Source organism: Ornithorhynchus anatinus, chromosome 3 (genome assembly GCF_004115215.2).
Source record: "Ornithorhynchus anatinus isolate Pmale09 chromosome 3, mOrnAna1.pri.v4, whole genome shotgun sequence".
NCBI classification, from domain to species: domain Eukaryota; kingdom Metazoa; phylum Chordata; class Mammalia; order Monotremata; family Ornithorhynchidae; genus Ornithorhynchus; species Ornithorhynchus anatinus.
The window spans coordinates 1,157,983-1,179,436 of NC_041730.1; the positions used below are offsets into that span (position 1 = coordinate 1,157,983).

The 21,454-nt window shown below is 62.4% G+C and overlaps 1 protein-coding gene across 1 annotated transcript in view; it reads left to right on the forward strand.

Annotated features, from left to right (window-relative positions):
* CARS1 (cysteinyl-tRNA synthetase 1) overlaps positions 1-21,454 on the forward strand; it is a 34,065-nt gene that overhangs the window by 11,735 nt on the left and 876 nt on the right. The window contains exons 7-21 of the mRNA XM_029061178.1: positions 499-639; positions 1,826-1,914; positions 4,051-4,172; positions 4,352-4,464; positions 4,672-4,800; positions 9,161-9,290; positions 9,411-9,514; positions 9,794-9,891; positions 12,106-12,295; positions 13,533-13,601; positions 14,662-14,743; positions 16,624-16,704; positions 17,213-17,280; positions 17,656-17,715; positions 19,745-19,828. Coding sequence (XP_028917011.1) covers positions 499-639; positions 1,826-1,914; positions 4,051-4,172; positions 4,352-4,464; positions 4,672-4,800; positions 9,161-9,290; positions 9,411-9,514; positions 9,794-9,891; positions 12,106-12,295; positions 13,533-13,601; positions 14,662-14,743; positions 16,624-16,704; positions 17,213-17,280; positions 17,656-17,715; positions 19,745-19,828 — 1,560 coding nt within the window. The remainder of the gene's footprint in view (positions 1-498; positions 640-1,825; positions 1,915-4,050; positions 4,173-4,351; positions 4,465-4,671; positions 4,801-9,160; positions 9,291-9,410; positions 9,515-9,793; positions 9,892-12,105; positions 12,296-13,532; positions 13,602-14,661; positions 14,744-16,623; positions 16,705-17,212; positions 17,281-17,655; positions 17,716-19,744; positions 19,829-21,454) is intronic.

Below are 21,454 nucleotides of genomic sequence, written 5' to 3' on the forward strand. Positions count from 1 at the left end.
ACCCGCCCTCGCCCGGGTCCGTTGGGCCGTGTTTCCCGAGCGCTCGCCGTGCGCAGAGCGCTGGCCCGAGCGCCGGGGGGGAGTACGGCGGAACCATCCCCGGCGTAGCTCGGCGGAAAGAGCCCGGGCCGGGGCGTCGGAGGGCACGGGTTCGAATCCCGGCCCTGCCGCTCGGCAGCTGGGTGACCGTGGGCAAGGCGCTTCGCTTCTCCGGGCCCCAGTGACCTCATCTGGAAGATGGGGATCGAGACCGCGAGCCTCGCGCGGGACGACCCGATTACCCTGTATCCCCCCCCCAGCGCTTAGAACGGTGCTCTGCGCATCGTAAGTGCTTAATAAGTACCGACGTTATTATTATTATAGACAGACACGGTCCCCGTCCACCACGAGGTTAGAGTCTTTCAGCGTGAGCCGGGCCCGACGAGGGAGCCCCGGGGGCGGGGGGCGGTCCCCTCTCTCTCCCTCCCGTCCTCTTCCCCCCTTCCCCGTCCCCCGCAGGTGCTGCTGGAGGCGGCCAAGGACCTGCTGTCGGACTGGTTGGACACCAGGCTGGGCAGCGAGGTGGCGGACAATTCCATCTTCTCCCGGCTCCCCAAGTTCTGGGAGGCGGAGTTCCACAAAGACATGGACGCCCTCAACGTGAGTGTCCCCCGGCCCGCTCCGCCCCGGCCCCCGTCCACCCCCTCCCCGCCGAGGTCCACGTCCCCGGCCCGCCCGCCCCGCCTCCTCTCGTCCCCCGCCGGCCCTCGGATGTCCCGGGATCCCTCCGTCGGTCCCGTTTATCGAGCGCTTACGGTGTGCGGAGCCCCGTACTGAGCGCTCGGGGAGAGTACCACGCAACAAGAGAACTGACACGGTCCCCGCCCGTGGCGAGGTCGTCGTCTAGAGGGGGAGGCGGACATTAATATAAATAAATAAATGACAGATGTGGACGTAAGTGGGGAGCCGGGACGGGGGACGAATAAAGGGAGCGGGTCGGGGCGACGCAGAAGGGAGGGGGAGATGAGGAAAAGCGGGGCTTAGTCCGGGAAGGCCTCTTGGAGGAGGTGGGCCCTCAGTAAGGCTTCGAAGCGGGGGCGGGGGGGGGGAGGGCGTCGTCGGAAGGATTTGAGGAGAGAGGGCCTTCTTCCGGGCCAGATGTGGGCAAGGGGTTGGTGGCGACACGGAAGAGTCGGAAGGACGGGGGAGAGGTCGGCAGGGGAGCAAAGCGTGCATTCATTCGTTCGGTCGTATTTATCGAGCGCTTACCACGTCCTGGGCGCTGGACCGAGCGCTTGGAGTGGACAGTTGGGCAACAGATAGAGACCATCCCCCGCCCAACGACGGGCTCACGGGCTAAACGGGGGAGAGGGACGGCGAAACTGACCAAGTCGTCCGGCTGGGTTGTAGGAAAAGAGGAGTGAGGTGAGGTAGGAGGGGGCAAGGGGATGGACGCCTTTAGAGCCGGTGGGGAGGAGTTCGACGGGGAGGCGGGTGGGCAACCACTGGAGGTTCCTGAGGAGTGAGGAAACGTGGCCTCGGTGGTTTTGTAGAAAAATGATCCGGGCAGCAGAGTGAAGTGGGGAGAGACAGGAGGCAGGGAGGTCAGTGAGGAGGCTGACGCGGTCGTCAGGGAGGGAGAGGATGAGGGGTTGGATGGGCGAAGCAGCTGTCGGGATGGAGAGGAAAGGTCGGATTTTAAGCGTCGTCGTGAAGGCGGGACCGGCGGGATCTAGCGAGAGACTGAATGCGGGGTTGGAACGAGAGCGGAGCCGAGGGGAGGGGCCCGGGAGACGGGAAGGATGGTGACGCTCTCTGTGGTGACGGGAAAATCTCTCCTCGCCAGGTGCTGCGCCCCGACGTCCTGACCCGCGTCAGCGAGTACGTGCCGGAAATCGTGAGCTTCGTCCAGAGGATTGTGGACAATGGTTACGGGTCAGTGCCGGGGGTGGGGGGGGGAGGGCTTGTCCGCGGGGATTTGGGGGAGCCCTGACTTTCTGGGGGGGGGCCGCCGGGCAGTCGCCAAACTCTGGGGTCCCCTGGTGTCAGCGCCCGTTCCCCGGGGGACCCCCGAGCTGCCGGGATTAGAGGGCACGTGGCGGGGAAGCAGCGGGGCCCGGCGAGAGGAGCGCGGGCCTGGGAGTCAGGGGACCTGGGTTCTAGTCCCAGCTCCCACGCTCGCCTGCCCCGTGACCTGGTACGGGTCACTTCTCAGCCTCACTTCTCTCATCTGCAAAATGGGGCTTCGCTACCCGTTCTCCCTCCCGCTGTGGGCCCAGTGAGGGACTTGGTTCATTCATTCAGTAGCATTTATCGAGCGCTTACTACGTGCAGAGCGCTGGACTGAGCGCTTGGAACGGACAGTTCGGCCACAGACCGAGACGATCCCTGCCCCCTGACGGGCTCCCAGTCTAACGTGGCTCGGTGGAAGGAGCCCGGGCTTGGGAGTCAGAGGTCATAGGTTCGAATCCCAGCTCTGCCACTTGTCAGCTGTGTGACTGGGGGCGAGTCACCTCACTTCTCTGGGCCTCAGTGACCTCATCTGGAAAATGGGGATTAACCGTGAGCCTCACGTGGGGCGACCCGATGACCCTGTATCTCCCCCAGCGCTTAGAACAGTGCTTTGCACGTAGTAAGCGCTTCACAAATGCCAACGTTATTATTAAACGGGATGTTCTTGTACCTACCCCAATGCGTAGTGCGGTGTTTGGCGCATAGTAGGTGTTGAGCAAATACCACAGTTACTACTAGAGTAATTAGAGAAGCATTCAGTGGAAAGTGCCCGGGCTTGAGAGTCCGAGGTCATGGGTTCGAATCCCGGCTCTGCCACTCGGCGGCTGTGTGACCGGGGGCAAGTCACTTCACTTCTCTGGGCCTCAGTGACCTCACCTGTCAAATGGGGATAAACTGTGAGCCTCACGTGGGACAACCTGAGTACCCTGTATCTCCCCCAGTGCTTAGAACAGTGCTCGGCACATAGTAAGCGCTTAAAAAAAACCCCAACATTATTATTATTATTATGATTATTAGCATTATTATTATTGGGACATGAAGGAAGGCGCTGAGGCTCCCCCTTGTGGCAAGGGATGGCGGGAATGGGACGCCCTCTTGTGGCTTGGAGTGAGATGGCACCTGTCTGCTCCAAGAGCTCTTTTATCGATTTAAATTTTTTTTATGGTATTTGCTAAGCGCTTTTTTTAAAATAAAGGCATTTGTTAAATGCTTTCGGTGTGCCAAGCACTGTACTAACCGCTGGGGTAGATCCAAGCTCATCAGGTCGGACACAATCAAGAACCGGGGCTTGGGAGTCAGAGGTCTTGGGTTCTAATCCCGGCTCCGCCGCTTGTCAGCTGGGTGACCTCGGGCAAGTCACCTCACTCCCCTGGGCCTCCGTCACCTCATCTGGAAAATGGGGATGAAGACGGTGAGCCCCCCCGTGGGACAACCTGATGACCTCGTATCTACCCTGGCGCTTAGAACGGTGCTCGGCACATTTGTAAGCGCTCAACAGATACTGGGAAAACAAAAAATGAGCGGTGGGGCTGGGCTTGGGGTGAAGAAGGGAGACAAATCAGCAGCGTGGCTCAGTGGAAGGAGCACGGGCTTTGGAGTCAGAGGTCATGCGTTCGAATCCCGGCTCTGCCGCTTTGTCAGCTGGGTGACTGGGGGCAAGTCACTTCACTTCTCCTTGCCTCAGTCACCTCATCTGTAAAATGGGGATTAAGACCGTGAGCCCCACGCGGGACAACCTGATTCCCCCGTGTCTCCCCCAGCGCTTAGAACGGTGCTCGGCACATAGTAAGCGCTTGACGAATACCAACATCATTAAACCCAAGAGCGAGGGTGACGCGGAAGGGAGTTGGAGAAGAGGAAAGGAGGGCTCGGTCCGGGAAGGCCCCTCGGGGGGGGGGAACGCGCTGGTTCGGCCCCCGGGGAGGGTGGCATTGCGGCCGCAACGCCCCGGGGGAGGTAACACACCGGGCCGGGTGCGGAGGGAGCGCACCTTCCGCCTCCGGCCCGCCCGCTCCGGGAAGGCCCCGGACCCCCTGCATCCCCCCATCCCTTCCCCAGCTACGAATCCAACGGCTCCGTCTACTTCGACACCGCCAAGTTCGACGCCAGCGACAGGCACTCCTACGCCAAGCTGGTCCCCGAGGCCGTGGGCGACCAGAAGGCCCTGCAGGAGGGGGAAGGTGAGAGCCGCCCACCCTGGCGACGCCCGGATGGAGGAGAGCGGGCGAGGGGGCGGCGGGCGGGAAGCCCCGGCCTCCTCCTCCTCCTCCTCCTCCTCCTCCTCCTCCGCGGACGCGGGGGGCCGTGGGGCGGCCCGCGGCGGCGAGGCGCTCACGCGCCGGGGGCCTCCCCGTCACAGGCGACCTGAGCGTGTCGGCCGACCGGCTGAGCGAGAAGCGGTCTCCCAACGACTTCGCGCTGTGGAAGGCCTCCAAGCCCGGCGAGCCGTCCTGGGGGTGTCCGTGGGGGAAGGTAGGAGAGCCCGCCGCCCCTCCTCCGGGCGCGGGCCGGGCCAGGCGGGGCGCGGGATCCCAACGGCGGCGGTGGGGGGGGGGGGGGGCGGCGCCTCCCGGGACCGCCCCCGGCCCCCGGCCCCGGGCTCAGAGCCGGGGCCGACCGGGCGGAGGGCGGGGAGGGCGCGACGGGGGACACGAGGCGACCGGTGGGACGCGTCGGCAGGGGCGACCGGGCTGGCACATCGAGTGCTCCGCCATGGCCGGGACCATCCTGGGAGAGTCCATGGACATCCACGGGGGCGGCTTCGACCTGCGGTTCCCCCACCACGACAACGAGCTGGCACAGTCGGAGGTGAGTGCGAGGCCCCTCGACCCCCCCCCCCCCCCGCCCCGGCTCACGCGCGCCCTGACCGCCCCCCCCGGGCGGGCGAGACGGACCCCCCCCCCCCCAGGGGGGGGAATAATAATAATAGTAATAACAATAATAATCGTGGTATTTGTTAAGCGCTTACTAGCGGCTCAGTGGAAAGAGTGTAAGCCCGTCACTGGTCAGGTTTTGTCCATTCCACGCGCTTAGTACAGTGCTCTGCACATAGTAAGCGCTCAATAAATACTAGTGAATGAATGAAAGAGCCCGGGCTTGGGAGCCAGCGGTCGTGGGTTCGAATCCAGGCTCGGCCGCTTGGCGGCCGGGTGACTGTGGGCCAGTCACTTCACTTCTCTGGGCCTCAGTTATCTCATCTGTAAAATGGGGATGAAGACTGAGAGCCTCACGCGGGACAACCTGATTACACTGTATACCCCGGCGCTTAGAACAGTGCTCTGCACATAGTAAGCGCTTAACAAATACCAACGTTATTATTATTATTATTACGTGCCAGGCACCCTTCTAAGCACTGAGATAGATACAAGATGATTAGGTTGGACCCAGTCCCCGTCTCACACTGGGCTCACAGTTTTAATCCCCATTTCAGTAGTATTTATTGGGCGCTTACTATGTGCAGAGCACTGGACTAAGCGCTTGGAATGGACAAATCGGTAACCGACAGAGACGGTCCCCGCCCTCTGACGGGCTCACGGTCCAATCGGGGGAGACGGACGGACGAGAACAGTAGCGATAAATAGAGTCGAGGGGATGAACATCTCATTGAAACGATAGCAGATAAATAGAATCGGGGCGATGTGCATCTCATTAACAAAATAAATAGGGTGATGAAAATATATACAGTCGAGGGGACGAGTACGGTGCCGAGGGGAGGGAAAGGGGGGGAGAGAGGGTTTAGCTGCAGAGAGGTGAAGGGGGGGAGAGGGAGCAGCGGGAAAAGGGGAGCTCAGTCTGGGAAGGCCTCTCGGAGGAGGTAAGATAACTGAGAAGTGAAATGACTTACCCGAGGTCAAACAGACGGGTGGCAGAGCCGGGATTAGAACCCGGGTCTTTCCGACTCCCAGGCCCGGGCTCTGGCCACTAGGGCACACTGCTTCCCCGCGCTGGCCACCGCCCTGGGCCTCGTCGTCGCCTCTTTGGGACCGGCCCCCGGCTCCTCCTCGGCGACGACGACGGTATTTGTTAAGCGTTTGCTAGGCGCGGAGCACTGTTCTAAGCGCTGGGGGGATGCAAGGCGATCGGGTTGTCCTCCTTGCCGCCACCACGGGGACCCGGGGCACCCGGGGCAGGGGCGGCAGGCCGGCGGCCACCTCCGTTTTCTTAGCCCATCTTCCCGGGCGACACGCCGCACGGGCCATGGGGCGGCCTCGGGCTCTCTGGGCCGTGGAGGTCCCGGAGCCGTTCACTTCCGGAACCTATGGAACCGGCTCCGTGGGCCCCGGAGAGAAGCGGCGTGGCTCAGTGGAGAGAGCCTGGGAGTCAGGGGTCATGGGTTCGGATCCCGACTCTGCCCCTTGTCAACCGTGTGACGGCGGGCAAGTCGCTTCACTTCTCTGGGCCTCGGTGACCTCATCTGTAAAATGGGGATGAAGACCGAGAGCCTCACGCGGGACAACCCGATGACCCTGTATCTCCCCCAGCGCTTGGAACGGTGCCCTGCACGTATTAAGCGCTCCATAAATGCCAACGTTATTATTAGGGGCTTCGGGGTCATGCGGCTTTTTGAGGGTAGTCGCCCCTGGAGATGGGAACCATCCACTGAAGGCCTGGGCCCAGCCCTTGGGGTTTCAGGGAGTTGTAGTCCTCTGAGCTCTTGTCTTCCGGGGAGACGGGAACCTTCTCGGTAGGCCTGGCCACGGCGCTGGGGCTCGGGGAGTTGTAGTCCCCGGAGCAGTCGTCTCCCCTGGAGACGGGAGCCATCGTGGTAGGCCTGGCCACGGCCCTGGGGTTCGGGGAGTTGTATTCCTCTGAGCAGTCGTCTGCCCTGGGAGACGGGAACCATGTCGGTGGGCCCGGGCACGGCCCTGAGGTTTCGGGGCGTTGTAGTCCTCTGAGGCGTCGTCTCCCCGGGAGACGGGAACCATGTCGGTAGGCCTGGGCACGGCCCTGGGGTTTCTGGGAATTTCAGTCCTCTGAGGAGTCGTCTCCCCTGGAGACGGGAACCATCTTGGTAGGCCTGGCCACGGCCCTGGGGTTCAGGGAGTTACAGTCCCCGGAGCAGTCGTCTCCTCTGGAGACGGGAACCATGTTGGTAGGCCTGGGCAAGGCCTTGGGGTTTCTGGGAGTTGTAGTCCTCTGAGGAGTTGTCTCCCGGGGAGACGGGAGCCATCTTGGCAGGCCCGGGCACGGCCCTGGGGTTCGGGGAGTTGTAGTCCCCGGAGCAGTCGTCTCCTCTGGAGACGGGAACCGCGTTGGTAGGCCTGGGCACGGCCTGAGGTTTCAGGGCGTTGTAGTCCTCTGAGCAGTCGTCTCCCCTGGGGATAGGAACCGTGTCGGTAGGCCTGGGCACGGCCTTGGGGTTTCTGGGAGTCAGTCCTGTGAGTAGTCGTCTCCCAGGGAGACGGGAACCATCTTGGTAGGCCTGGGCTCGGCCCCGGGGTCTCTGGGAGTTGTAGTCCTCTGAGGCGTCGTCTCCCCTGGAGACGGGGACCGTGTCGGTGGGCCTGGCCACGGCCCTGGGGTCTCAGGGCATTGTAGTCCTCTGAGCAGTCGTCTCCCCTGGAGACGGGAACCATCTTGGTAGTCCTGGCCTTGCCCCTGAGATTTCTGGGAGTTGTAGTTCTCCAAGCCATTGTCTCCCCACCCTCTCCATAGGTCTGGGTTACAGCCCTGGGGTCTCTGGGGGGTCGTAGTCCTCCGAGCGGTTGTCGCCCTTGAAGAGAAGAACCATTATGGGAAGCGGCGTGGCTCAGTGGAAAGAGCGGGGGCTTGGGAGTCAGAGGTCGTGGGTTCGAATCCCGGCTCCGCCACTCGGCAGCTGTGGGACAGTGGGCAAGTCGCTTCGCTTCTCTGAGCCTCAGCTGCCTCATCTATAAAATGGGGATTGAGATTGTGAGCCCCACGTGGGACAACCTGATGCCCCCGTGTCTCCCCCAGCGCTTAGAACGGTGCCCTGCCCGTAGTCGGCGCTTAACAAATACCAACATTATTATTATTATCCACGGTGGGCCTGGCCCAGCCCTGGGTTCCCGGGAGGCGTCGTCCTCCAAGCTGTCGTCTCCCCCGAAGAAAAGGATAGATGGAGACGGTTCCCAGCCGTGGGGTTCCTGGGAGTCGTAGCGTTCGGAGCGCTTGTCACCCCTGGAGCCGGGAACCATCCGGGAACCGTCCCAGGCACGGCCTTGGGCTTCTGGGAAGCGGGGTTCTCTGTGCCGTGGCCTCCCCGGCGACGGGAACGATCTCTGTAGGCCCGGGCCCGGCCCTGGGGTTCCTGGAAGTTGGAGTCCCCTGAGCTGTCGGAGACCGGAACCCCCTCCGTGGGCCGCGTGGGGCTGCTTCGTTCATCCGGTCGTATTTATCGAGCGCTGACCGTGTGCGGAGCACCGGACTGAGCGCTTGGAACGGACAGTCCGGCAACAGACAGAGACCGTCCCGGCCCACTCGCCCCGCGCGCACCCAGGGAAGCGTCTCTCCTGAGGCGGAGGAGCGGAGGGCCTGGAAGGTGGGGTTTGGGAGGGGGGCGTCTTGGAGGCTGGGCGGGGACAGGGAAGAGGGGCATCGTCTTCATTCGGACGTATTTAGCGAGGTTTACTGCGTGCAGAGCACCGTACCAAGCGCTTGGTGAGTACAATTGGGCGACAGATAGAGACCATCCCTACCCAACAACGGGCTCTCGGTCTAGAAGGGGGAGACAGACAACGAAATAAAACAAGTAGACAGGCGTCAGTAGCGTCGTCTTGAGCCAAGACTTCCCCAGGCACGTCTGCTGTAGTCAGCCAGTCAGTCGTATTTATTGAGCGCCTACCGGGGGCAGGGGACAGTACTAAGCACCTGGGAGAGTACCGTCCAATAAACAGACACATCCCCTGCCTACGTAGAGCTGATGATCAGCATCCTTCCCATTGGTCCCAGTCCCCGCCCCGCCACTCGTCTGCCGTGTGACCTTGGGAGATTGTACTTTCCAAGCGCTCAGTACAGCGCCCGCACCCAGGAAACGCTCAATAAATACGACCGAGTGAACGCAAGTCACTTGACTTCATCTGTCCAATGGGGGTCGGGACTGCGAACCCCCCCGCGGGACGGGGCCGGCGTCCAACCCGGTTAGCTCGTCTCCACCCCGGCGCCTAGTAAGCGCTTAACCGAGAGATCCCGTTTTTCTCGGGCGCAGGCCTACTTCGACAACGACTGCTGGGTGCGGTACTTTCTGCACACGGGCCACCTCACCATCGCCGGCTGCAAGATGTCCAAGTCTCTGAAGAACTTCGTCACCATCAAAGACGCCCTGAAGAAGCATTCGGGTGGGCCGCCGGGCTGCGGGGGGAGGCCCCGCGTCCGGGGAGGGGGCGGGAGGGGTCCGGGCACGGGATCGGGACGGCGACCGGGGCCGGGACCTTGACTGGGGCTCTCGGGTCCCTCAGCACGGCAGCTCCGCCTGGCCTTCCTCATGCACTCGTGGAAGGACACGCTGGACTACTCGGGCAACACCATGGAGTCGGCCATCCAGTACGAGAAGTTCCTCAACGTGAGTCCCCACTCCCGCGGCCCGTGGGCAGGGACGGTCTCTGTTGCCGAATTGTCCGTTCCAAGCGCTTAGTCCGGTGCTCCGGCACGTGGGAAGCGCTCGATAAATACGACTGAACGACTAGGTGAGATGGAGGGACAGCGAGAGGGTTAGCAGGCGGGGGCCGGACCTGGGTACGGGGGGCACGGTGGGGGGCCCCCCAGGATGTCCCGGTTTCCTCTCCCGGGGGGGCGTCTCACGGCCTCCCGCTGGCCTCTGCCGGCCCCCGCTCCCCCCCAGGAGTTCTTCCTGAACGTGAAAGCCATCCTCCGCTCCCCGGTCGACGTGACGGGCGGGTTCGAGAAGTGGGAGGAGCAGGAAGTGGAGCTGAACCGAAGGTGAGTCCGGCTCTCCCCGCCCCGTGTGACCGGGCCGATCCGGCTGGCCGGGGACACCGGTTCGCCCCGGGGGGACGCGGAGGAGGGTCGGGACCGGGGGACGGGGGGGTGCTCATCTCCCGAGGGGGCCACCGCAGCAACTCATGAGTCCCGACGTGGTCCCCGGGGTGGGGAGGAGGCACGCGACCGAGGCGTGAGGACCCGAATCTACCCAGAAGGAGGTTAATCGATCGGGTAGTCGTATTTATCGAGCGCTTACTACGCGCAGGGCATTGTACCGGGCACTTGGGAGTGTGAGTGGACGGTTCCCTGCCCACAGCAATTCTGCTAGACTGCGAGCCCGCTGTTGGGCGAGGATCGTCTCTGTCTGTTGCCGAATTGTACTTTCCAAGCGCCTAGTATAGTCCTCTGCACACGGTGAGCGCTCGATGGATACGAGCCGTGGGGCTGGGGAAGACGGGTGAATAAAAAGGCCAAGAACGGGTGACGCAGAAGGGAGGGGGAGAAGAGGGAAGGAGGGCGCGGTCAGGGAAGGCCTCCGGGAGGAGCCGAAGGTGGGGAGAGTCGTTGTTCATTCAACCCATCGTATTTATTGAGCGCTTACTCCGTGCAGAGCACTGTACGGGCCGCTTGGAAGAGTGGAGTATAACGGTAAACGGACCCGTTCCCCCCCCCCGCAGCGAGCTTACGGTCTAGAAGGGGAGACGGGCGTTAATATACTAGAATCTACGGATCTGTAGATATCTGCGGGATACAAAGAGGGAGACCATTCCAGGCCAGAGGGCTCACGCTCCTCCCACGAGAAGCAGCGCGGCTCAGTGGAAAGAGCCCGGGCGGCTCGGGAGTCAGAGGTCGGGGGTTCGAATCCCGGCTCCGCCGCCTGTCAGCTGCGGGACTTGGGGTAAGTCCCTTCACTTCTCTGGGCCTCGGTGACCTCCTCTGTAAAATGGGGATGAAGACGGGGAGCCTCACGTGGGACAAACTGATGACCCTGTGTCCACCCCAGCGCTTAGAACAGCGCTCTGTACATAGTAAGCGCTTAACAAATACCAACGCTATTGTTATTATTCCGGCGCTGAGAACGGAGCTCGGCACGTAGTAAGGGTTTAACGAGCATTATTATCATGTCTCAGATTCACCTTGTGCCAAAAGCCTAACGTCGCCCGGGCCGAGTAGATCGACGGCATTTATCGGGCGCTTACCGGGTGCAGGGCACTGCACGGAGCGCTTGGGTGACCACGGTACACCGGAGCTGATAGCCGAGATCCCTGCCCACAAAGAGCTTGCGGTCGAGACGTCACCTGGGGCTAAGCCGGAGGCCTCGAGTGACTCATTCGTTTAAAAAAAAAAAAGTGGTGGTACTTGTTAAGCGCTTACGGTGTGCAGAGCGCTGTTCTGAGCCCCGGGGGGTACAAGGTCGTCAGGTTGTCCCACGTGGGGCCCGCGGTCTTCATCCCCATTTTACAGAGGAGGTCACCGAGGCCCAGAGAAGCGAAGTGACTCGCCCACAGTCACACAGCTGGCAAGTGGCAGAGCCGGGATTCGAACCCGTGAATTCATTCATTCGGTCGTATTATCGAGCGCTCACAGTGTGCCGAGCTCCGTACTAAACACTTGGGAGAGTACGATACAGCAATAAACAGACGCATTCCTTGCCCGCGGGGAGGTTCGGGCGAGAGGGGGAGACGGACGTGCGTGTAAATAAATGAATTACAGGATGGACGTAAGCGTTGTGGAACAGAGGGAGCCAGTCAGGGCGACGTAGAAGGGAATGACGATGATAACGTTGGTATCTGTTAAGCGCTTACTATGTGCAGAGCACCGTTCTGAGCGCCGGGGGAGATACAGGGTCATCGGGTCGTCCCACGGGAGGCTCCCGGTTAATCCCCGTTTTCCAGATGAGGTAACTGAGGCCCAGAGAACCCAAGTGACTCGCCCACAGTCGCCCGGCTGCCGAGCGGCCGGGCCGGGATTCGAACCCACGACCTCCGGACTCCCAAGCCCGGGCTCTTGCCGCCGCGCCGCTTCTCTAGAATGTCCCAGACCGCGAGCTCGCTAGGGGCAGGGAATGCGTCCGTTTATCACCGTCCTCTCCCGGGCGCTTAGCCCGGCGCTCTCCGTGGAGTAAGGGCTCAGTAGATAGGATCGAGTGAATGAAACAGGTGGGAGAAGAGGGAAGGGGGATTGATCCGGGAAGGTCTCTCCCCGCGGCAGCTTCTCCGCGCGGAAAGCGGCCGCGCACGCCGCGCTGTGCGACAACGTGGACACGCGCACGGTCCTGGAGGAGCTGCGGGCCCTGGTCAGCCGGGCCAACTCCTACGTGGCCGCCAAGAAGGCCGACCGCGCGGCCCCCAACCGCCTCCTGCTCCAGGGCGTCGGCGTCTACGTCACTCACATGCTCAAGGTACGGGCGGCAGCGGGGCCGGCGCCGGACCGGCCCGGGCGGGGGACCTGAGCGGCCGATGCGGCCTCGTGGCTGGAGCCCGGGCCCGGGAGGCAGGAGGACCTGGGTTCAAGTCACTTAACCTCTCTGTGCCTCAGTCACCTCATCTGTAAAATGGGGATGAAGACTGGGAGTCTCATGTGGGACAACCCGATTACCCTGTAGCTACCCCAGCGCTTAGAACGGTCCTCGGCACATAGCGAGCGCTTGACAAATACCGACATTGTTAACCCCGGCCCCGCCGCTTGTCAGCTGTGTGTGTGTGACCTTGGACGAGTCACTTCGCTTCTCTGGGCCTCAGTGACCTCGTCTGGGAAATGGGGATGAAGACTGGGAGCCCTACGTGGGACCACCTGATCACCTCGTATCCCCCCCAGCGCTTAGAACAGTGCGCTGCGCATAGCGAGCGCTTAACAAATACCAACATTATTATTATCACATTGTTATCCCCGTCCCGCCCCGTGTCTGCTGTGGGACCTCGGACAAGTCGCTTTGCTTCTCTGGGCCTCGGTTCCCTCATCTGGAAAATGGGGATGAAGACCGTGAGCCCCACGAGGGACAGGGACTGGGCCCAACCCGATTTGCGTGCATCCACCCCAGCGCTTGGTACAGTGCCAGGCGCATAATAAGCGCTTATCAAATTCCATAATTATTATTATTATTCTCTGGACCTCAGTTCCCTCATCTCTGAAACGGCGATCGAGAGCGCGAGCCCACGTGGGACAGGGACCGTGTCCACCCAGTTGTATCCGCCTCAGCGCTTGATACAGTGCCTGGCACGTAGTAAGCGCTTAACAGGTGCCCTGGTGATTACTGTTATTCTCTGGGCCTCCGTTCCTTCAACTGTAAAATGGGGATGAAGAGTTTGAGCCCCAAGGATTGGGTCCAGCTGATTATCTTGCGTCTACCGCAGCTCTTAGAACAGTTCTTGGCACATAGTAAGCGCTTAACAAGTAGCGATATTATTATTAGAGTCGGGGGCCCAGATCCCTCCGGCACGGTCCCGTGTGCGGTCGGCAGCCCTGCCGGCATCCAGTCCCGGTCCGGGCTCCCCTCGGGATGGTCCGGGAGGGAGCCCGGGCACCTCACCCCCCGGCCCCCCGGCCCCCCCCCCCCCGGCCCCCCGGGGTCCGGATCTTCTGGCGGGGAGCGTCTCCCCCAGGTCGGCTGCAGCCTCGTCTCTCTCCCCCCTCCCCAGGTCTTCGGGGCCATCGAGGGCGAGGAGGTTCTCGGCTTCCCCGTGGCCGGGAGCGGGCCCAGCCTAAATGTGAGTGTGTACCGACCGCCTGCAAAACGCGGCGCTGGGCGCCGCGGAGAGTACGCTAGAGAAGCAGCGTGGCTCCGTGGCAAGAGCCCGGGCTTGGGAGTCAGAGGTCATGGGTTCCAATGCCGGCTCTGCCGCTTTTCAACTCGGTGACTTTGGGCGAGCCACTTGGCCTCTCTGGGCCTCAGTGACCTCATCTGGAAAATGGGGGCGAAGACTGTGAGCCCCACGGGGGGACGACCTGATCACCTCGTATCCTCCCCAGCGCTGAGAACAGTGCTTGGCACATAGTAGGCGCTTAACAAATGCCATCATTATCATTATTATTATTAGTCCATGGAACTCCCCTGAGCGTGTAGTACAGCACGGCACAGTGGGTGGAGTCCAGCCCTGGGAGTCAGAAGGTCCTGGGTTCCGATGCCGCCCCTACCTCTCGTTCGCTTATATCATACTCTCCCGAGCGCTTGGTACAGGGCTTCGCCCGAGGTAAATTCTCAATAGCTACGGCCGAATGAGTGGATGCTCTGTGACCCTGGACCGGTCGCTTCACTTCTCTACGCCTCAGTGACCTCATCCGTAAAATGGGGATTGAGGCCGTGAGCCCCACGTGGGGCGGGGCCCGTATCCAACCCGGTATTCACCCCAGCGCTTAGTACGGTGCCCGGCGCGTAGTGAGCGCTTAACGAACGCCGCATAAATTACGAGGCCGTGAGCTCGTTGCGGGCGGGAGTGTGTCTGTTGCTATATCGTTCCCTCCCAAGCGCTTACTGCGGCGCGGCGCGCGCGGTATGGGTTCGAATCCCGGCTCTGCCACTTGGCAGCCGTGTGACTGTGGGCGGGTCGCTCCTCGGTGCCTCGCTCACCTCGTCTGTCGAATGGGGATGAAGATCGTGAGCCTCCCGTGGGACAGCCTGATGACCCCGTATCCCCCCCCGGCGCTCAGAACGGTGCCGTGCACGTAGGAAGCGCTTAACAGATACCGACATTATTATAGGAGCGACTGCTGCGCGCCCGGTAAACGCCCAATAAATACGGCCGACTGATGGATTGCTTCTGTCCCCAGCTGGAGGCCGCCGTCATGCCGTACCTGCAGGTCCTGTCGGACTTCCGAGAAGGCGTGCGCAGGATCGCGCGGGAGCGGGGAGGTGAGGAGGGGGGACGGTGCGGACGCCTCGGGCGGGGGGCCGGCCCCGTCGTCCGGAGGGCATCGCCGCTCCCTATCCGGGCCCGCGGCTTTCCCGTTCCCGAACCGCGGCCCGACTTCTCCCCTCGGCCCGCCGCCGTCCTCTCCCGGCTTCCCCCGCCACCTCCGTCCGGCTCACGGGAGGCCTGGTGGCGGCAGGACGGACCCGGGAGTCGGAGGCCGTGGGTTCTAATCCCGCCTCCGCCGCTCGTCTGCCGCGTGACGGCGGCCGAGCCCCTTGTCTTCTCTGGGCCTCAGTTACCTCGTCGGTACAGTGGGGACGGAGACTGGGAGCCCCACGTGGGACGACCTGATCACTCTGTATCCACCCCGGTGCTCAGAACGGTGCTCGGCGCATAGTAGGCGCTTAGCCAATGCCGTCGTTATTATCGTGGGCAGGGAATGCGCCCGTTTGACGACGTATTTTGGTAATGATAATCTGTTATCGCTCATAATGACCACTGATACCACCAGCAGTGGAAAGAGCCCGAGCTTGGGAGTCGGAGGTCGTGGGTTCGAATCCCGGCTCAGCCGCTCGGCAGCTGGGTGCCCGTGAGCGGGTCGCTTCGCTTCTCTGGGCCTCGGTGACCTCATCCGGGAAATGGGGATGAATGACTGGGAGCCTCACGTGGGACAACCTGATCACCGTATATCTCCCCCAGCGCTTATTCAATAGTATTTATTGAGCGCTTACTATGTGCAGAGCACTGTACTAAGCGCTTGGGATGAACAAGTCGGCAACAGATAGAGACAGTCCCTGCCGTTTGACGGGCGCACGGTCTAATCGGGGGAGACGGACAGACGAGAACGATGGCACTAAACAGCGTCAAGGGGAAGAACATCTCGTAAAAACCGATGGCGACTAAATAGAATCGAGGCGATGTACAATTCATTAACAAAATAAATAGGGTAACGAAAATATATACAGTTGAGCGCTTAGAACAGTGCTGTGCGCATAGTAAGCGCCTTAACAGATACCGACGTGATTCCTGGCAAATCCGATCGGACGCAGTCCCCGTCCCCCGTGGGGCTCGCGGTCCCAGTCCCCGTTTTCCAGCTGGGGTGAATGAGGCCCAGAGGAGGGAAGCGACTGGCCCAGGGTCACCCAGCAGACGAGCGGCGGAGCCGGGATCGGAGCCCAGGTCCTTCTGGCTGCCGGGCCCGGGCTCTACCCACCGGGCCACCCTGCCTCTGGATGAATGAAGGGGACGGAGCCGAGGCCCGGCGGTTCTTGCCCGCCCCTCCCCCCCCCCCCCCCCCCTCCCTGGGGGTGGAGGCCGGTGGGTCAGTGGGTTGGGGAGACCAGAGGTACCGTGGGGAGGGGCGTCAGTCGTATTTACTGAGCGCCTGCCGTGTGCGGAGCACTGTACTGAGCGCTTGGTATTCATTCATTCAATAGTATCTATTGAGCGCTTACTATGTGCAGAGCACTGGACTAAGCGCTTGGAACGGACGAGTCGGCAACAGGTAGAGACGGTCCCTGCCCTCCGACGGGCTCACACGGTCTAATCGGGGGAGACGGGCAGACGAGAACGGTGGCGATGAATAGAGTCGAGGGGAAGAGCGGCTCATCAAAACGATGGCAAATAAATAGAATCAGGGTGATGTACAGCTCATTAAACAGAATAAACGAAATAAATAGGGTGACGAAGATCTCTACAGTTGACCACAGCTTGGTAGAGTACAACGTAACAACAAACAGACACGTTCCCCGCCCACGACGAGCGGACGGGGCCCGGGTCCTCAGGGCGAGGGCGGGAGGGGTGGGGTGCCGAGGGCCGGGTCGAGACGCCCCCCCCCCCCCGCCCCTAATGAGCCCCGCGTCCTCTGCGGCCGAGGCAGTTCCGGAAGTGCTGCAGCTGAGCGACACCCTCAGGGACGACATCCTGCCGGAACTGGGCGTGCGCCTGGAAGACCACGAAGGTAGGGCTGCCGGTTCAGCGCCGACTCCGTGCCGAGCCTCGTGCCGAGCGCCCCGGGGGAGGTGCGGGATAACGAGATCGGACCCGGTCCGGGCGGGAGGAGGAGGAGCGGGGATTGAACCCCCATTTTTCCCCCGAGGAAACCGAGGCCCCGGAGTCCAGAGACTCTCCCGAGGTCGCGCAGCGGGGAGGTGGCCTCTCCCTCACAGGCCCCGACGCTCTCCGCCGGGCCGCTCCGGGCGCCCGTAGGGGCAACCGCCTGGCCGCCGCGCCGGCCCGGGCCCCGCTGCCCTTCGGGTCCGGAACGGGGGCTCCAGGGACCCCGAGAGCGGCTCCCCGGCCCACCCCGGGCTCGAGCGGGGGAACCGGGCGGTGGAGGCGGAGAGTCGACCGCAGCCCCGGACGTCGCAGCGGGAGGAAGCAGACCTCGTAGGCCCCAGACCCCGCCGGGCGGGGGTGGGGAGAGGGGGTGGCGATGGCCATCCTCCCACCATCCTCCTGTGCCGCAGGGCTCCCCACCGTTGTCAAGCTGGTGGACCGTCTCACCTTACTCCGCGAGAGAGAAGAGAAGAAAAAGGTGGGCCGCCCCCGTCCGCCTTCCTTCTCCTCCCGCCCCCGCCACGGGCGCCGAGTCGGGGGCTTCCGCTTCCCCTCGTCCTCGGCCAGGCTCGCGGGCTGGGGGCCGCCCGCGTCGGGGGGCCGGGGCGGGCAGAGCGAGGCAGCGAGGGGTCTTCGCGGGGCCGAAGGGAGCCGGCCTAACGGGTTGGAAAGAAAGTTTCCCTGTTGGGCAGGCCAGGTACGACTTTAGGATCGCCCAAGCCTCTCCCCTCTGCCTCCCTCTTCCCGCCCCCATCCGGGCACAAAGATCCCCCCCTCCCCCCCCCCCCTGTCCACCTCAGTGCCCCCCACACGTGGCCGCGGGGCCAGGCCGGACACTGTCCGTGTTTTCCAGGCCGAAGAGGAGAAGAGGAGGAAGAAGGATGAGGCGGCCAGGAAGAAGCAAGAACAAGAAGTAAGGGGGTCCGGGGAACCCGCGCCGTGGGGGGCGGTGATCCGGTCCGCCCCAGTCTCCCCCGCGTCGGTGTGGAAGCGAGCGGGCCGAGGCGGGAGGTTATTAATCGATCCAGAGCATTTATTGAGCGCTTCCTATGTGCGGGGCGCTGTACTAAGCGCTCGGGGAGGGCGCAGCCTGTCAGTCGGTAGACTTGTGGAAACGAAGAGGCGGGAGGTTATCGATCGGTCAGTCATGTTTATCGAGCGCTTACTGTGCGCAGAGCACTGTACTGACCCCTTGGGAGCGTACGGTATAATAATAAATGGACACATTCCCTGCCCACGAGGAGCTTACAGTCCAGTGGGGGAGACGGACTTTAATAGAAATAAATAAATGACGGATGTGGATATATGCGGTCTGGGGCTGGGAGGGGGGGATGAATAAAGGGAGCAATTTAAGGCGACGTAGAGGGGTGTGGGAGAAGAGGAAAGGAGGGCTGAGGGAAGGCCTCTTGGAGGAGATGGGCCTTCATTAAGGCTTTGAATGGGCGGGGAGAGTCACTGTCTGAGCGCTTATTATGTGCAGGGCGCAGAAACTAGTGAATGGTGGTATCTGTTAAGCGCTTACTATGTGCCAAGCTGGGGTAGATACAAGGTAATCGGGCTGTCCCACGTGGGGCTCGCAGTCTTGATCCCCTGCAGATGAGGGAACTGGGGCCCCAGAGAAGTGAAGTGACCTGCCCAAAGTCACACCGTTGACAAGTGGAGGAGGGAGGATTTGAACCCACGACCTCTGGCTCCCAAGCCCGGGCTCTTTCCACTGAGCCACGCTGCTTCCCAGTACTGAGCGCTTGAGGGAGGGCGATAGGACAGAGTCGACAGACCCGTCCCCTGCCCTCACGGAGCTTCGGCCGAGGGGAGGGTCCCTTCACCTCGGAGGCCTCCTGCCAAGAAGGAGTGGGCATTTCTCCCCGATGCCCGTGGTGGGCTGCTTGCTGCTGTGTGCCAGACACCGTGCTAGGCGCTGGGATAGATACAGGCTAATGGTGTTGGATGCAGTTTTGTTCTGTTCCGCTCTGCCGTCTGTCTCCCCCGTTCAGACTGTGAGCCCCTTATTGGGCAGGGATGGTCTCTCTCTGTGGCCGAAGTGTCCGTGCCGAGCGCTTAGTACAGTGCTCTGCACCCGGTGAGCGCTCAACAGGTCCCACGGAATGAATGAATGCCCCTCGTGGGGCTCAAGGCCTTGGTCTGCCATTTGCAGCCGAGGTAAGTGGGGCGCAGAGAGGTGGGACGGCTCGTCCGGGGTCACACAGCGGACGGGTGGCAGAGGCGGGATCGAAACCCGGGTCCTCCGACGCCCGGGCCCGGGCTCCGTCCGCTCGGCCACGCCGCTCCTCCGGCTCCGTTTTGGCACCGTGGTATTTAAGCGGCACGCGGACCCGTTAGCCGCGGGAGGAGCGGAAGCAGTAAGAGAAGCGGCGCGGCTTGGTGGGAAGAGCCCGGGTTCGGGAGTCAGAGGTCACGGGTTCTAATGCCGGCTCCGCCGCCTGTCAGTCGTGTGACTTTGGGCGGGTCACCTCGCTTCTCCGGGCCTCGGTGACCTCATCTGGAAAATGGGGATGAAGACTGGGAGCCCCACGGGGGACGACCTCATGGCCTTGGATCTCCCCCAGCGCTTAGAACGGGGCCCGGCACGTAGTAAGCGCCTAACGGATACCGTCGTCGTCGTCCTTACGATATAGGGGGGGGGACACGATCATTACTATAAATAAATGAATGACAGATATGGACCCCGGTGCCAGGGGGCGGGAATAAAGGGAGCGGGACGCCGCCGAAGGGAGCGGGAGGAGAGGAAAGGGGGGCTTAGGGAGGGCTTCCCGGAGGAGGTGGACGTCCAATAAGGCCTCGAGGCGGGGGAGAGTCACCGTCCGTCGGATACCAAGGGGGCGGGCGTCCCGGGCCGGGGGCCGGACTTGGGCGACGAGACAGGCGCCGTCGAGAGCTGGGCGGACCCCCCCCCCGACCGGCCGTCGCCGTCTCTCCCTCAGGCCGCCAAACTGGCCAAGATGAAGACACCCCCGCGGGAGCTGTTCCTGTCGGAGAGGGACAAGTACTCGGCGTTCGATGAAAACGTGAGCGCTCTGCCTCCCCCGCGGCCCCGCTGACCCCCCCGGGAAGTCCCCAGATCCTGAGGGGAGCGGGCGGGCCCACCTGCCCCCCCCCGCGCTCCCACCTCGCCGCGCGGCCGTCCTGGGGACGGGCATCGCCCGTCGGCCCCCGTGACCCAGCGGAGGCTGGACCCGGCCCTCGGACGGTCGGTCGTATTTATCGAGCGCGTCATTCGAGCCTATTTCGGACCCGCCGTCGGGAGGCCCAGTCCTCCGGAGAAGACACCAGTGTAGGAAAGATCCAGGGAAAACGTGGAAGAGGCAGACCGGGAGCCAGATAATCATAATAATAATAATAACGTCGGTATTTGTCAAGCGCTTACTATGTGCAGAGCGCCGTTCTAAGCGCTGGGGGGGATACAGGGTCATCGGGTCGTCCCCCGTGAGGCTCACAGTTAATCCCCATTGTACAGATGAGGTAACTGAGGCACAGAGAAGTGAAGTGACTCGCCCACAATCGCACAGCTGCCAAGCGGCAGAGCCGGGAGTCGAACCCATGACCTCTGACTCCGAAGCCCGGGCTCTTTCCACTGGGTGATGGGTAGACATCACGACAACGAGAGCGGAGGAACCGTTAGCGTGGTGACGGATGGTGGCAGAAGACGGGACGCTCTGGAGAAAATAGATCCCAGCCAGTCGCCGGGAATCGGAAACCGCTCGGCGGCACCTGATGACGGTACCGTGTGCAGAGCACTGTACTGAGCGCTTGGGAGGGGACAAGAGAAGGATATAGACCGAGAGAACGATGCAGCGCTTAGAAGGGCGCTCGGCACGTCGTAAGCGCTTAACAAATACCGTCGTTATTAGAGCAGACGCATTCCATGCCCACAGCGACCTCACGGTCTAGAGGGGGAGACCGACGTTAATAGAAACAATAAATATATTTATTTCGGTCCCCCTTTCTCCCCAGCGACCGCCCGCATCCTCCCTGGCATCTTAGGGCCCCCGGATTCCCCGGATTTTTCCCAGCACTAGCGTCTTCTCCGGAGTCAGGGGCCGTGGGTTCAAATCCCGGCTCCGCCGCTTACCAGCTGGGTGACTCTGGGCAAGTCGCTTCACTTCTCTGTGCCTCAGGGACCTCATCTGTAAAATGGGGGAGAAGACTGGGAGCCCCACGGGGGACAACCCGATCACCTTGTATCTTCCTCAGCGCTTAGAACAGTGCTCTGCACGTAGTAAGCGCTTAACGGATGCCAACATTACCTGGGGCCCCCCGCCCCATGCCATTGAGTCCCAGGGGCCGCCCCGCCCGCTTCCGCCTCGTTCTAGAAGCTCGGGGCACCATTATGGGCATCGGTGTGGGCACAGATCCAGCAGGGAGCCGACTCCACCCTCCTCCTCTCGCCCTCTCGCCGGGCAGGTGTGAGGTCCGGAGGAGTCGGTTGTATTTACTGAGCGCTTACTGCGTGCAGACCACTGGACCAAGCACTTGGGAGAGGACGACGGAACGGTTTCACAGACACGTTCCCTGCCCACAGTGAGCTTGTAGTGTGGAGAGGGAGAAGGTCGTTAATATAAATAAACGAGAGATAGGGCCGTGAGCGGTGCGGGGCCGGGACGGGGGACGAGTGAAGGGCGCGAGTCCGGGCG